Source organism: Triticum aestivum, chromosome 6B (genome assembly GCF_018294505.1).
Source record: "Triticum aestivum cultivar Chinese Spring chromosome 6B, IWGSC CS RefSeq v2.1, whole genome shotgun sequence".
NCBI classification, from domain to species: Eukaryota; Viridiplantae; Streptophyta; class Magnoliopsida; order Poales; family Poaceae; genus Triticum; species Triticum aestivum.
Genome location: NC_057810.1, coordinates 515833819 through 515849687, shown reverse-complemented (window position 1 = coordinate 515849687; position 15869 = coordinate 515833819). Strand labels below are relative to the sequence as shown.

The following is a 15869-nucleotide window of genomic DNA, read 5'->3' as shown; positions in this document are numbered from 1 at the left end:
GAAAACGAGAGGCAAATGGCAAATAATGTAATGCGAGAGATAGGGATTGCGATGGGTACTTGGTATAGTCGACTTGCTTGCGTGAGCCTCCCCGGCAACGGCGCTAGAAATTCTTCTTGCTGTCTCTTGAGCATTGTGTTGGATTTCCCCGAAGAGGAGAGGATGATGCAGTAAAGTAGCGTAAGTATTTCCCTCAGTTTTTGAGAACCAAGGTATCAATCCAGTAGGAGACCATGCACAAGTCCCTCGTACCTACACAAAACGATAGCAACTCGCAACCAACGCTTAGGGGTTGTCAATCCCTTCACGGTCACTTATGAGAGTGAGATCTGATAGAGATAATATTTTTGGTATTTTTGATAGATAGATGAAAAGTAAAAAGTAAAGGCAAATTAAAAACAAAGCAAGTAAATAAAGTGATATAGGTTGATATGATGAGAATAGACCCGGGGGCCATAGGTTTCACTAGTGGCTTCTCTCGAGAGCATAAGTATTCTACGGTGGGTGAACAAATTACTGTTGAGCAATTGACAGAATTGAGCATAGTTATGAGTATATCTAGGCGATGATCATGTATATAGGCATCACGTCCAAAACAAGTAGATCGAAATGATTCTGCATCTACTACTATTACTCCACTCATCGACCGCTATCTAGCATGCATCTAGAGTATTAAGTAAAAACAGAGTAACGCCGTAAGCAAGATGACATGATGTAGAGGGATAAATTCATGCAATATGATAAAATCCCCATCTTGTTATCCTCGATGGCAACAATACAATATGTGTCGTGCAACTCTTTCTGTCACTGAGTAAGGACACCGCAAGATTGAACCCAAAGCTAAGCACTTCTCCCATTGCAAGAACTACCAATCTAGTTGGCCAAACCAAAAAGATAATTCGAAGAGACTTGCAAAGATAACTCAATCATACATAAAAGAATTCAGAGAAGAATCAAATATTTTCCATAGATAATACTGGATCATAAACCCACAATTCATCGGTCTCAACAAACACACCGCAAAAAGAAGATTACATCGAATAGATCTCCACGAGAGAGGGGGAGAACATTGTATTGAGATCCAAAAAGAGAGAAGAAGCCATCTAGCTACTAGCTATGGACCCGAAGGTCTGAAGTAAACTACTCACACTTCATAAGAGGGGCTATGATGATGATGTAGAAGCCCTCCGTGGTGGATGCCCCCTCCGGCGGAGCTCCGGAACAGGCCCCAAGATGGGATCTCATGGATACAGAAAGTTGCGGCGGTGGAATTAGGTTTTTGGCTCCTGTTCTAATCGTTGAGGGATACGTAGGTATATATAGGAGGAACGAGTACGTCGGTGGAGCTCCAAGGGGCCCACAAGGTAGGGGGCGCGCCCAGGGGGCGCCCTCCACCCTCGTGAACGCCTCTGGCGCTTCTTGGAGTAGGGTCCAAGTCTCCTGGATCACGTTCGGTTGGAAAATCACGATCCCGAAGGTTTCATTCCGTTTGGACTCCGTTTGATATTCTGTTTCTTCGAAATACTGAAAAAGGCAAAAAACAGCAATTCTGGGCTAGGCCTCCGGTTAATAGGTTAGTCCCAAAAGTAATATAAAAGTGGAAAATAAAGCCCAATATAGTCCAAAACAGTAGATAAAGTAGCATGGAGCAATCAAAAATTATAGATACGTTGGAGACATATCATGTACCCACGTGGCCATTGAGGTATCCTCCTACGAAGAGCCTCTCGCCAGTTGGTACACTCCTAACCATGTCCTCCAGGCCTTCCTAGAACTCCCTCTTAGTGTTCTCATTGTCGCCTACTTGTGGGGAATACGCGCTGATAACATTGAGAACAAAGTCCCCAACTACTAGCTTGACCAGAATAATCTGGTCGTCGCATCTCTTGAAGTCTACCACTCCATACTTGAGGCTCTTGTTGATAGATGCCTACCCATTTCTGTTTGTAGCCGTCCCCGTGTACCACAGCTTGAAGTCGGTACCCTCCACCTCCTTCGCCTTCTGTCCCCTCCATTTGGTTTCGTTGACACAAAGGATATCAACACCTCTCCTCATCGCCGCATCAACTAGCTCCCGAAGCTTCCTTGTCCAAGACTGTCGGCGTTCTGGGAACGGGGGTACCCAGACTTGCCTGCCTGTGGCGTGGCTCCAGGAGTGGCCCAGTACAGCCCATCTTCATCAACACATGCTCAAGACCCTCGCGAGGTGCCAAGCCTCGCGGGGCTTACGACAGGAGGCTTCCTCGGGCACGGCCTCGTCAGGCTGGCTCACGAGGAGGCAGAGAGATCAAGGAGGGGGTACCTCACGAGGTGCTCATGACGCAAGCCATGACGACCAAGGCCAGGCGGGTGCCAGGCAGGCGCCGGCCTGCATAGAGTCCTTGTTTCCTCTTTGGTGTAAAGGGGGCAAGCGCAGGCGAGAGTATCAAGCAAAGGCAACCATTTCGGTGCAACAAGCAAAGGCAACCATTTCGGTGCAACAAGACCGAGACCAGCATAACAGTATGATGGAGGTCATTGTGAAGCCCAAGCCGGCGTCACCACCAGAGCCTTTGGCAGGCGAGGACCGACTTTAGTCAGGATAAGTGTACTAGATGTTCCCCTTCAAAATGGCCAATTGTTGGCGCCCTTCCCGCTGAATATTTGGGAAGAGGCCCAAGGCCTCCGCCTATAAATAGGACTAGCCACCCCCAGGGTAGGAGAGAGGCTAACTGATCAGGAGATCGATCAGAGAGTACAACCTTAGCCAACACCACCATAAGAGCTCCTCCCCTCGCGAGGCAGTTCTTCCTTATATTGTTCATCATCGGTCCCAGAGGCAATCCACCACACCACACACTGGAGTAGGGTATTACACCACAATGGTGGCCTGAACCTGTATAAATCTCGTGTCCCTTGTGTTGTTCTTTGGGTAGTTTAGATCTTGCGAGGCGACGAGACATGGGTAGGCAGGGGGCGTGATCTTCGCGTGCACCCCAGAGTTCGAACCTTGAGGGTCTGCCGGAACCCAAAATCCGACATTTGGCGCGCCGGGTAGGGGTGCACCGGGGTTTTCCCTTCCGCCGACCCGCTCTTCGTTGACGCTGCGGTTCGCCCTCAGGATGGGCAGCGCGCCGCCCGCTCCGGTCGCCAGCGCCAGCACGGGGGCCATGGGGCTCCGAGCCTTGGCCCCCGCCCTACGACAGGTGCAATGGCCGAACAAGTTCAAGCCGGAGATGCCACCGCGCTACGACGGCACGGACAACCCACTGGCCTTTCTGCTAGCCTACGAGGAGGCCATCCTCGAGGCCGAGGGCGACGACAGGGTCATGGCTAACTGGTTTCCCATGGCCCTCACTGGCGTCCCACGCATGTGGATGCTTCACCTGCCGACGGCTTCTGTGGCCACCTGGGGGGGAGCTGTGCGACCTCTTCCTCGCCCAGTATGTTGCACCAGCGCACCCGGTCGTCGCAGCTCTCCTAGGCGCCTCGCAGGCGCCACCTTCAAGCCGCCACATCAAGTCATTCGTCCACCAGATCGGCGCCGCTTCCGCGCCGCGCGGGCCGCCTCCGGGCTGGGCGGCACCCGAAGCCGATCTGACCTTCAGCTTGGAGGATCACCCCTCCAACTCGGCCTGCTCGGGCGCGCTCCCGATGTTGTGTACCCCCACCATCTGTCAGGTGGCCGTCACCAGGACCCTCATCGACGGTGGTGCTGGCCTCAGCATGCTCTCAGTCGAGGCCTTCAGCCTCCTCCACATGCCGCCGGAGCGGCTGCAGCCCAGCAAGCCTTTCTCGGGCGTCGGAGGTGGCTCCACCGGCTCCCTGGGGCAGATCCGCCTTCCGGTGACCTTCGGCACCTACGACAACTTCCGCACAGAGCTAATTGATTTCAACATCGCCCCCATCGGCCTCCCATACAACGCCGTCCTTGGCTATCCGACACTAGCCCGGTTCATGGCCGCTACTCACCCAGCGTACAACCTCATGAAGATGCTCGGGAGTAGCGGCGTCCTCACCATGTTTGGATACACAGGGGATGCGTTGCAAGCGCTCAAGCTTACCTTCAAGGCCGCGGCAGCGGCGCAGCCCGCCGGCTCAGACGCCCCCGAGCCCAAGGGGGCTGCATCGGCCAAGAAGAAGCAGCTATTCACTCAGGACAAGGCGGAGACCAAGCAGGTAATGGTCGACGAGGACGGATCCACCAGCGCCACCTTCACCATAGGCGCCAACCTCGAGCCCGAACAGGAGGAAGCCTTGGTGAAGTTCCTGCGCGCAAACAAGAAGGTATTTGCATGGGAGCCTGATCAGCTGGCAGGGGTCCCGAGGGGCGTAATCGAGCATCACCTCAACGTGTGCCCCAATGTGCGCTCCATGAAGCAAAAGGCAAGGCGGCAGTCAGCTGAGAAGCAAGCTTTCATCGTCCAAGAGACCCACAAGTTGGAAGCGGCAGGGGTCATTCGTGAGGTCCGCTACCCAGATTGGCTGGCTAACCCGGTTGTCGTGCCGAAGAAAGGGGAAAGGAACGCATGTGTGTCGACTTCACCAACCTCAACAAGGCCTGCCCGCAGGATCCATTCTCGCTCCCCCGCATCGACCAGATCGTCGACTCCACCACTGAGTGCGATTTGTTGTGTTTCCTGGACGCCTTCTTCGGCTACCACCAGATCAAGATGGCGGTAGAAGATGTGGAAAAGACGGCCTTCCTGACCCCGTGTGGAGTGTACTGCTACACGTGCATGCCGTTCGGGTTGTGCGATGCTGGAGCAACCTTTCAGCGGCTGATGCACATCGCCTTGGGTCGGCAGCTCGGGAGGAATGCTGAGGCTTACGTGGATGGCATTGTCGTGAAGTCTCGGGAGGCAAAAACCCGGATACAGACTTGGAGGAAACCTTCCGAGCCTTAACGAAGTGGACCTGTGGCTCAACCCGGAGAAGTGTGTGTTTGGAGTCCCCTCGGGCAAGCTCCTGGGCTTCCTCGTATCCTACCGAGGCATCGAGGCCAACCCGAAAAAGGTAAAAGCAGTCGAGGACATGAGCCCACCGAAGACCCTCAGAGAGATGCAGAAGCTCACCGGGCGCGTGACAGCACTAGGGCGTTTCATCTCCAAGTTGGGGAACAAGCGCTGCCCTTCTTCAAGCTGATGAAGAAGAAGGGCCCCTTTGAATGGACTGAAGAGGCCGACAAGGCGTTCTAGGATCTCAAAAGGTACTTAACCAGCCCTCCGGTGATGGTGGCTCCGCGTCCTCGAGAGCCCCTGGTGCTCTACCTTGCGGCCACCCCCTACTCCGCCAGCGCAGCCCTGGTGGCTGTTAGGGAGGAGCGTAGGACCAAGACCACGACAACCGCCCAGGTTAAGGTGAAGCAGGACCAAGAGGGCCTCACAGAGACCGCGGCTGTAGCCAAGAAGGACCAGCCACAGCAGGGAACCACACTCGGGGCAGGAGAGGCCCCTCATCTAGGCGACCAGCCGCCGGGGGCTCCATTGTCTGGGGAGGAGCCCCCACCTCCGGAGGGCGCCAGCACTCCCCACCTCATCGAGCACCCTGTGTACTTCGTCAGCACGGTGTTGCGGGACGCGAGGGCATGGTACCCCATGCCTCAGAAGCTCCTCATCGCGCTGTTGGTAGCCTCGCGCAAGCTGCAACACTACTTCCAAGGCCATCCCATCAAGGTCGTCTCAGCATATCCCTTGGAAAAAGTGCTCAGAAGCCCCAACTCAGCCGGAAGAGTCGCTGAGTGGAACATCGAGCTGCAAGCATTTCAGATAGAATTCAGCACAACCAGAGTTATCAAGGGGGCCGCACTTGCGGACTTCGTGGCGGAGTGGGCGGACGCGCCAGACCTTGAGGCTGGCGAGGATCGGTCGCTCTCCCCAGGAAGCGAGGCACCGGACGGATGGATCATGTACTTCGATGGGGCATTCTCCCGACACGACGCGGGGGCTGGTGCGGTGCTCGTATCCCCCACTCAAGACAAACTCTACTACGCCGTGCAACTCTGTTTCCAGCACGGAGAAAAGGTCTCCAACAACATAGCAGAATACGAAGGCCTGATAGCAGGCCTGAAAGCCGCAGTCGCTCTGGGGGTGAAGCGCCTCACCATCAAGGGCGATTCTCAGCTCCTCGTCAACTTCTCCAACAAAGTATACGAGCCGAGGGACGAGAACATGGAAGCCTACCTCGCGGAAGTCCGCAGGATGGAGAAGCAGTTCTGGGGGCTGGAGTTGCAGCATGTGCCCCGCGGCACCAATCAGGAGGCTGACGACATCGCCAAAAGGGCATCCAGACGGCTGCCTCAGAAGCCCGGCGTGTTCGAGGAGCGGCTCTTCAAGCCCTCGGCGACGCCATCATTGTCAAGCACGGCGCAGCCTCGGGAGGAGCTCCCTCAGCCCCCTGCCTCAGGAGCCTCGGTCTGCGGCCCGACCTCGGGAGCGCGTCTACTCCTGGCGCTGGAGCCTCAGAAAGGATGCTGGATCACAGAGCTCAGGAGTTACCTAACACAAGGCACGTTGCCGGAAAAGGAGGAAGAAGCGGAATGTGTGGCTCGGCAGGCCACGACATACTGCCTTAAGGATGGAGAGCTCTACCGAAGGCGACCGAATGATGTGTCCCTGCGTTGCATTTCCAGGGAGCAAGGGAAGGAGCTACTGGCAGATATACACGGTGGGGACTGCGGCCACCACTCGTCGTCGCGAACTCTCGTTGGCAAGGCATTTCGCAGCGGGTTCTATTGGCCCACAACACTCAATGACGTTGTGGAACTAGTGAAAGCTTGTGAGTCCTGTCAGTTCCATGCCAAGCAGATCCACCAGCCGGCGGGGGGTCTGCAGACTATACACCTCTTGTGGCCATTCGCAGTCTGGGGGCTGGATATCCTGGGTCTGTTCCCTTGGGCGGCAGGGGGCTACCGCTACCTCTACGTCGTTGTGGACAAATTCACCAAGTGGGCTGAGGTGGAAGCTGTCCGCACTATCCCCGCAGGCTCCGCAGTCAAATTCATCAAGGGCCTCGTGAGCTGGTTCGGGGTGCCGAACCGCATCATCACCGACAACGGTTCGTAGTTCACCAGTAACCTCTTCAAAACATACTGTGCTAACCTTGGAAAGCAGATTTGCTACGCTTCGGTGGCACACCCGTGAAGCAACGGCCAGGCCGAGCGAGCCAACGCAGAGGTCCTGAGGGACCTCAAAACCAGGACCTTCAAGAAGAAGCTGGAAGCCTGCGGCAGGGGCTGGCACGACGAGCTCTAGTCTGTGCTATGGTCAATCCACACTACCGCAACCAAGCCGACTGGCGAGACCCCGTTCTTTCTGGTTTATGGAGCTGAAGCCGTTCTCCCTCACGAGGTCAGACGTTGTCCCGCGCGGGTCCTAGCATTCGACGAGACGCAGCAGGATGCCATGCGGGGGACGGATCTCATGCTGGGGGAGGAACACCGCCGAGAAGCCGCACTGCGAGCAGCGAGGTACCAACAAGCACTGCGGCGATACCACTGCCGCAACATCTGCCCCAGGACTGTTGAGGTAGGGGATCTCATGCTTAGACGGGTTCTCTCCAAGGAGGGACTGCACAAGCTCTCTCCCATGTGGGAGGGCCTGTTCAAGGTTGTTCATGTTTCCAGGCCTGGCTCCGCATGCTTGGAGACCCAGGAGGGGGTGCCCATCCAGAACGCATGGAATATCCAACATCTCCGAAGATTTTACCCATGAAAAGGCCCGGTGCCTGTAAAGAAGGCGAATGCTTGTGAAGTATCATCGTTTTGGAAAAGGCCCGGTGCCTGTGAAGAAGGCGAGTGCTTGTGAAGTATCAGCGTTTTTGAAAAGGCCCGGTGCCTGTGAAGAAGGCGAGTGCCTGTGAAGTATCAGCGTTTTAGAAAAGGCCCGGTGCCTGTGAAAAGGCGAATGCCTGTGAAGTATCAGCGTTTTGGAAAAGGCCTGGTGCCTGTGAAGAAGGCAAACACCTGTGAAGCTCGCCGCCTGTGACACTCTCACGTAATAATGAGTGGGGCTGTACACGCCCCGGAGTCTCCGGAGAGCCGCCCTAGGGCCTCGGGGGCTCCCGCCCACGCCCAGTGGCAGCACTTAGCTCCGCGCTGGTGAGAAGGCGTCGAAGACTAGACTAGGTGCCGGACGCGGCTTCTTTCATTTTCTTTCCGCAGTTGGCTTGCTTGTTTTTATTTGGAGTTTTTTTTGAGGCCGTTGTCGTTTCAAGCTCGCGACCCTTCGTCCATTTCGCTTATTCGTTTCATTTTCCCTCGCGCGAAGTCTCACGAGGGAGGAGCATGGGAACCCTCGCGAGTGTTTTTCTGCCCAGTGGTTTGGAACTCCCCTGTCCGAGTCCGCTATGGGGGCACCCCCCCCCCCCATTCTATGCCTCACGGGCATCGCGACACGGTTATGGGGCCTGAGTATGTTGCCCTCGCCGCCAAGGCTGGGGGCTACCACAACTGACTAAACTCTACAAAACGCAAGGCGCAGGACGAAGCCCTAACCTCGGAGGCGAGGACCGCAGCGAGCTCCCCCCAAGATAAGTGATTTTCACACATAGACACACAGAACAAAAACATAGCACATAAACAATAGAAACAACGCACCGATTAAAACAACAATAGTTCAGCACGCCCCGCGGGGCACCGGATTACATTCTTTTCGTGCAGGAAGGGAAGGAAAGCAAAAGGGGGCACGACTTGCCCAGCGCCAACTCTCAGCGAAATCTTGTACTGCCTCCGGAGCTCAGCTGGATTCCGCCTCCCGCTTCACCGGAGCACAGTGTCGGGCCGGCCCGCTGCCCTCTCCCAGGCGAGCGCAACAGCGAGGGGGCTGGTCGCGGCCGCCACTGGAGGAGCTACCGTCCGAGGGGGAGTCACCAGAGCTCGGCGGGCCTCGGGCACCGCTGCCCGCACGCCCTCCGCCTCCTTCACCCCGACCAATGCCAGGGCTGGGCGCGCGCCCGCGATCATCATCTTCAGGGCAGCATCCGGCACGGCGGCCGTCTTCTCCGAACACCCTCACGTGGAGGGTGGCGTCGCCGTCGAACTTGAAGTGTAGAGTGCATCGACGGCTCAGGCCGCGCGCGCGGGCAAATGTCTGCCAGCCGCGGGTCAAGGCTGCCTCCCCAGCGGTGGAGACCTCCAGGGTGGCCCAACTGCTGCAGCAACCATCAGTCTGAAGCCAAAGGCCGCCCGGGGCACCAGCCGGAAGTTCACCGATGAAGAAGCGGGGTAGCTGGAGCCAGGTGCCAGTCGGGTCCGCTGACCACACGACGAACTCCGGCAGCACCTCCGTCGAGCAAAAGCGCGGCCTTGGGAGTCGCACAGCCTCGGCGTACCTCTCGCTAGTGGCCGAATGCCCACCGCCGCGCAGAGGGCTGTTCCCGCGGCAACCGGAGGCCGCGACGGGGGCCCCGGGGTGCTTGCGGGGACGGCCTCGACCATGCTTGGCCGGAGAAGGGTCAGGCCCTTCCTGGCGGGCCTTTCCTTTCTCCGCGGCCGAGAACCTCTTCGGCGGGGCCATGAAGATGACTAGCGGACAGAGAGGAAGAAGGGAGCAGCAAGAAGGGGTGAATTGGAAGGGCTCGCACCTTTCCGTACATATAGCCGAGGGAGGCCAACTGTCGGCCTCCACGACCGCAGGTAATCATGACCCGTTTTGCATGCGGGGACCTGTCAATTCATGCAGTTGCCGAGGCGTCGTGGGGGAGCCGGGGCGCCCACGTCCAATCAACCGCCACGCGGCGCCCAAGGCCGCAGGCTATTGGGGCCCGCGGCGCTTCGCACTTGCCCCTTCGCTTCTCTGCTAAGCCAAGTCCGTGTGCGCCTTGGGCCCGGGGGCTACTGTCGGCGTTCTGGGAACGGGGGTACCCAGACTTGCCTACCTGCGGCCTGCGGCGTGGCTCCAGGAGTGGCCCAGTACGGCCCATCTTCATCGACACATGCTCAAGACCCTCGCGAGGGGCCAAGCCTCGCGGGGCAGACGATAGGAGGCTTCCTCGAGCACGGCCTCGTCAGGCTGGCTCATGAGGAGGCGGAGAGATCAAGGCGGGGGTACCTCGCGAGGTGCTCATGACGCAAGCCATGACGACCAAGGTCGGGCGGGTGCCAAGCAGGCGCCGGCCTGCACAGAGTCCTTGTTTCCTCTTTGGTGCAAAGGGGGCAAGCGCAGGCGAGAGTATCAAGCAAAGGTAACCATTTCGGTGCAACAAGACCGAGACCAGCAGAACGGCAGGATGGAGGTCATTGTGGAGCCCAAGCCGGCGTCACCACCAGAGCCTTTGGCAAGCGAGGACCGATTTTAGTCAGGATAAGTGTACTAGATGTTCCCCTTCAAAATGGCCAATTTTTGGTGCCCTTCTCGCTCAATATTTGGAAAGAGGCCCAGGGCCTCCGCCTATAAATCTGACTAGCCACCCCCAGGGTAGGAGAGAGGCTAACTGATCAGGAGATCGACCAGAGAGTAGAACCTTAGCCAACACCACTATAAGAGCTCCTCCCCTCGCGAGGCAGTTCTTCCTTGTATTGTTCATCATCGGCCCCAGAGGCAATCCACCACACCACACACTGGAGTAGAGTATTACACCACAATGGTGGCCTGAACCAGTATAAATCTCGTGTCCCTTGTGTTGTTCTTTGGGTAGTTTAGATCTTGCGAGGCGACGAGACATGGGTAGGCAGGGAGCGTGATCTTCGCGTGCACCCCAGAGTTCGAACCTTGAGGGTCTGCCGGAACCCGAAATCCGACAAAGACCCTACGTTCCAGCTGCCTAAGCGGATCGTCCTAGGCTCGGCTAGCTTCCTTACCCTTCGCACTCGTTGAGTCGAATGCGAAGACCCTTGCTCATTTTCCACTACACTCGGGCGCCGATGTAACACGCCACTAAGGATGTGACGACTCGATCCTCGCCCACTTGCCACGGTATCCAGATGAAGATACGACGTGCCACTGGGGGGGGGGGGTTGATGGCCCGACCCTTGCCCATTTGACACCACACACGGGTTCCGATGTGGCACGCCATTGAGAAGGTTACACCACAATGGATATCTTTTGGGTTTCATCTTCATAAGAGTGGCTGAGTTTTTACGTTGGCTCGTCAAGCCTAGTACAACCCTCCTCCTTTACCCGGGCTTGGGACCGGCTATGTTGAGAAAACATAGGCGGACTTATTCATTAACTCAATCAATTCTAATAAAATCGATTCTTAACAATATCGTAAGTTTCTTTGCCTTCCCTGCCCATACCCAAATCACTTACGAAAACCTCGACTAAATGAAAACTTTCATTGACTTCCACCACCCGTATTCGAATCAAATTAAATCTTATCAAAATTTAGAATACAATGAGCGTAAGGTATACATCGGATATGATTGATGTTAAACTACTAGAATATTTATGTCCCCGTTGCAACACACATGCAAATAGCTAGTTCTAGTACTACACTAGTAGTAAAATGAAAATCGGGAAAAGATTAACTGCAAGTAGATGTAGTGTTGGCAAACGAAACTGCTGTGTGGACGACAATAGCCGGACGAACTGCGCACGATGGAGTATTTAACAGTGTAGGTTCACTTTGAATCGACGCATGGACGGATTGATATGCTTCATCGTGCGGAGATCGTCCACAACCGTCGTGTGTGTAGCAGCACTCGTTGGCAAATGCAGCCCATGCTTGCTCACCCTATTTACAAAACGAGTGCAATATTTTCGCTGCGCGTTTATGCAAGAACAAAGCAACTTAGAACTTTAATCAGAAAAGGCAACAAATGAAACCAATAATTCAAAAACCAAGTTGCCTCTTGAGCAATAACCATAGAGGACCATATCCCTGCAATAATAAGCACAGATATAGCATAGGTTGGCAACCAAAATACAACAATTGTTCAATGACTCTTCCATAACTGGAAATTGATGAGTAGCACAATTATAAAAGTCTCCATTCTCCGATAAAATCCTAAAATCATAACTATGTCGAAGGAGAACATGAACTAGTACTTTTTAGGATAATGATCTGAGCTGCCCGCAGCGTTGCTGGAAAAACACTGCTCACAGTCAGACGGGTGCACGAATCTCTCAACAATTCGATGGACCAGATAATGGGAGTGGGCACATCTGGGAGTAGGCACACCTTTCCGATGTCGAAGCATCTGAACTTATTCAAGTATTGTAATCTAAGTGAAGGATAACTGGAAGATAAGTGGCAATTCATTCAGCGGGCACTGCTGAGCCCAAGCAGCATCTGGCCGTTGTTGCCGGAAGGGATGTAGGAAACATTGGTTGAGCGCGCAATCACCCCAGCTATCTCCTTAGCAGCCTCGATCCTCCTGAGCTCGATCAGGCCATTGCCTACAAGAGCGGTGGCATCTGAGATGAGCCGTGCGGAGTCACTCTCTCCCTCCGCGCGAACAATAGCAGCACGCCTCTCCTGCTCTGCACGCACAACGAGGAACCTGGAGCGCTCAGCCTCCTGCTGTGCGACCTGCTTCTTCTCAACGGCCTGGGCGAAGTCGTTCCCGTAGGCGAGGTGGGTGATGGCGACGTCATCGAGCACGATGTTGAACTCGCCGGCGCGGCGGACGAGGGCTTCACGGACGAGGGCAGAGACGTGGGGACGATCGGTGAGGAGCTGGTCTGCGTTGAACTGGGCGACGACGGCCTTGAGCACCTCGTTGCCGATGGAGGGGAGCACCTTGTCGTCATAGTCGAGGCCGAGGTTGGTGAAGATTTCAGGAAGGCGTTCCACATCGGGGCGGGCGAGGACGCGGAGCGTGAGGCTGACCATCTGCAGATCCTTGGTTCCGGAGGTGGAGGAGAAGCTGTGCGGGCGCGTGCGGATGTCGAAGAGGAAGGGCTTCTGGAGCCAGGGGACGAGGAAGTGGGTGCCCTCCGAGACGACCTCCGGGAGAACGCCCTGGAAGCGGTCGAAGATGACCGCCCGTTGGCCGCCGTCCACCGTGTAGAGGGACGTGGAGACGGCAGATGCCGTCAAGCCCAACCCGGCAGCCACCTTTGCGACCTTCGTCAGGAACGAGACCGCTGCTTGCCCGCCGCCAGCCATGGATGACCTAGTTCGGGGGTGGATTTTGGTTGGGGTCTCGGGGTTCGGGGGAGTTCTGCGCCGTGGGATCTGGTGCCTTTAACGCTGTACCATTTCGTGATATAGAAGAAGAAGCATAGTGCGGGCTGTGCAAGTGGATGGGCCTGATTGGCCTGTTGTGTACGGTGGAGTGGGTGGATTGCTCTGTTTGAACGTAGACATTCGAGGTCTTGCCATTTCATCTTCAAAAAAGGTCTTGCCACTGGATTGCTTAAGAGAAAAATGGTCTTGCCATTGGATTGGCTTAAATGTCAAATATCTCAAGATACTGATATTGAGGTTCAATGTCATTTTCTAGTGTTTGGCTTGATATGTATTTAGCACTTGGAATCTAAGGGGAGCAATAACTCCATTTCTTGTTTGGATGGAGAGTGTGGTATTTATCATTTTTGTAACATTCGTAATTTCATATTGTCTATACAACACATACACACATTGATCAATTTTTAAAATTGAGCATAATCAGATAAAATACTCTAATAAAAGATTAGGCGGTATTTCTTGGGAATAAATTAGCGCGTGACTTTTACTCATTAATGAACCGTCGTTAAAGTGTACAACCCGAACAGACACTTAGGCTCCATAAGGCCCCTCCCAGTGCTTCACCTTGTACATGTGCTAAGGCTGCCCTGTAGGTGAAAAATCTGATGTGCCAAGGTAATTAAGATGAGAGAGATGGGCATGATGACCCGAGGAAGAAACAATGCCAAGCGCGTGAACCTAGGAAAAACACTTAAATGAAAGAAGCCCACCAATGCATGTAAAACGTTAGTTGCTAAATCATTAAATTAAGGATGCTTAGCTACAACAAGTTAAAAACCTATGCATTGGGGACCTTAGTTGCTAAACTATTTAATGTGCTTAGCACCTCGTTTAAGCACCGGTGCATTAGAAGAGGTCTAAGGATGTGCCATTTCTTCTCTCTCCCTAAGATGTAAGCGGCGCCTCTTCGGGTGTCTATTAATATTTTCGTCAATGAAATCCACATAAGTTTGTTTAGTAGCAAGCAAGGACAAAATAGTATCAAATTTTTCATTAAGCGAGGAGATTTCCTTGACATAATTTACATTCCTACCAGTTGGAGCTCGCTCGGTGTGCCACTAAGAATAGTTTACGGTCATATTGTTGAGAAGTTTAGTTGCCTCTCCAAGAGTTATCCCCATGAAGGTGCCACCTGCAGCTGAGTACATAAGGTTCCTAGACATAAAATTTAGTCTTGCATAGAAAGTTTGTACTACCATCCAAATATTTAACTCATGAGTAGGACAATTCTTTGGCATAGTTTTCATCCTTTCCCAAGCTTGGGCAACATGTTCTTGATCAATTTATTTAAATTCATAATCTGATTTCTCAAAAAATAATTTTACCTAGAGGACAGTACCTTCCAATAAAAGCATCCTTACATTTTAGTCCAAGAATCAATGTTATCTCTTAAGGAAAAGGAAAATAATTTCAGTTTTATAATATCATTGTCCACATCTTTAGATTTTTGCATATCACAAAGTTCAACAAAATCATTAGCATCCTCGTTGTAATTTCTGGACAACTAATCTTTCATAGGAAGGCTTAACAAAACAGGCTTAATACCATATGACTCAACACTAGTGGCGAGAGGGGCAATAGGAGTGCTAACAAAATCATTATCATTGGTACTAGTAAAATCACACAACTTATTATTCTAGGAAGTAGACGTGATTATAGCAAGAACAGAAACAATAACTAAAGATATTTTGGTATTCTTAATTTTATAGCAAGCAAAAGTTAAAAGTAACTAAGCAAGATAGGTAACAAGAAAGTAATGTGTGAAGGAACCTGTTTGTTTTCGAAAAATCTCCCTGCCAACGGGGCCAAAAATTTTGCTTGCTCCTTGTAGGTGCTAAACCAGCTGCGGATCTCGGGTAGGGGGTCCCAAGGCTTGGTGATATGAGCTAGGTGATAACAAGAGAAAGTAGGGACACATCGTTTACCCAGGTTCGGGCCCTCTCGAGGAGGTAAAATCATGCATCCTGCTTTTGCTATATTGATTGTGGGGGGTACAAATTATAGTTTGATCTACCTCGAGATCGTATGAAAGAGTTCTAAGCTCTAAAATCTTTTTTATCACGCCTCTACCGACTAAATCCCATGGTTTATACAGACATTAGGAGTATCTAGGGTTTACAGATGGTCGGTTACAATCTAGGGATAAACATGCCCATAGTTTAAACATGTCTTGAAGTGTACGCCAAGTCTTTGAAGATTCTCATCTTGATTACGCCGAGGACCAGGGCCTGCATCGCCCATTTGTTAGTCATTGGTGGTCCTCAGCCTGGCCCATTGTTGGCGGGCTGACGTGACAAGTACCCCTAGTCTAGGACACCAACAATAGCCTCTGAACTAGTATTCAAGCCGAGGACATCGGGCATCTGTCTCCAGCAAAGTTACAATTTTAAGTCTTTGACTTCGTATGAGAGTTCCATCCTCGGCTCCCGATTCCGAGGATATGCTTGGCTCTGAGGTCTTCTTTGCCTTCCTAATGGCGACCATGTGCTTTACATCAAAATAACTAGGGATATTCTTTAACGAGCTCCCCCCATTCTCGGCACACTTTACCATCTGGTAGGCCGAGATATCCTTTTAGCTTAAACATGAAGGCTTGTTACAAGGAGCTTTCACTAGGTCAAACCCTGATAGCTTTTTCGCCTGAGAACCAAACATCACATCAAGCAGCCAAGTCAAGCCATCTCATCAACAGTTATTGCTAAGTATATCATGGCCCAAGGCAGTTTTCATTGGCACGTCTTATCAAAAAGTGATCGTGC

The 15869-nt window shown here is 53.3% G+C and overlaps 1 protein-coding gene across 1 annotated transcript; it reads right to left on the bottom strand.

The window, feature by feature from the left end:
* Positions 1 to 11850: 11850 nt before the first annotated feature.
* Positions 11851 to 13107, bottom strand: LOC123134335 (prohibitin-3, mitochondrial-like). Its single transcript, XM_044553604.1, has one exon. It carries the CDS (start codon positions 13027 to 13029, stop codon positions 12181 to 12183), a length of 849 nt encoding a protein of 282 aa, XP_044409539.1. The 5' UTR covers positions 13030 to 13107; the 3' UTR covers positions 11851 to 12180.
* Positions 13108 to 15869: the final 2762 nt, after the last annotated feature.

Coding starts and splice junctions, on each gene's coding strand:
- LOC123134335 (XM_044553604.1), bottom strand. CDS start 13,029: ATGGCTGGCGGCGGGCAAGCAGCGGTCTCGTTCCTGACGAAGGTCGCA.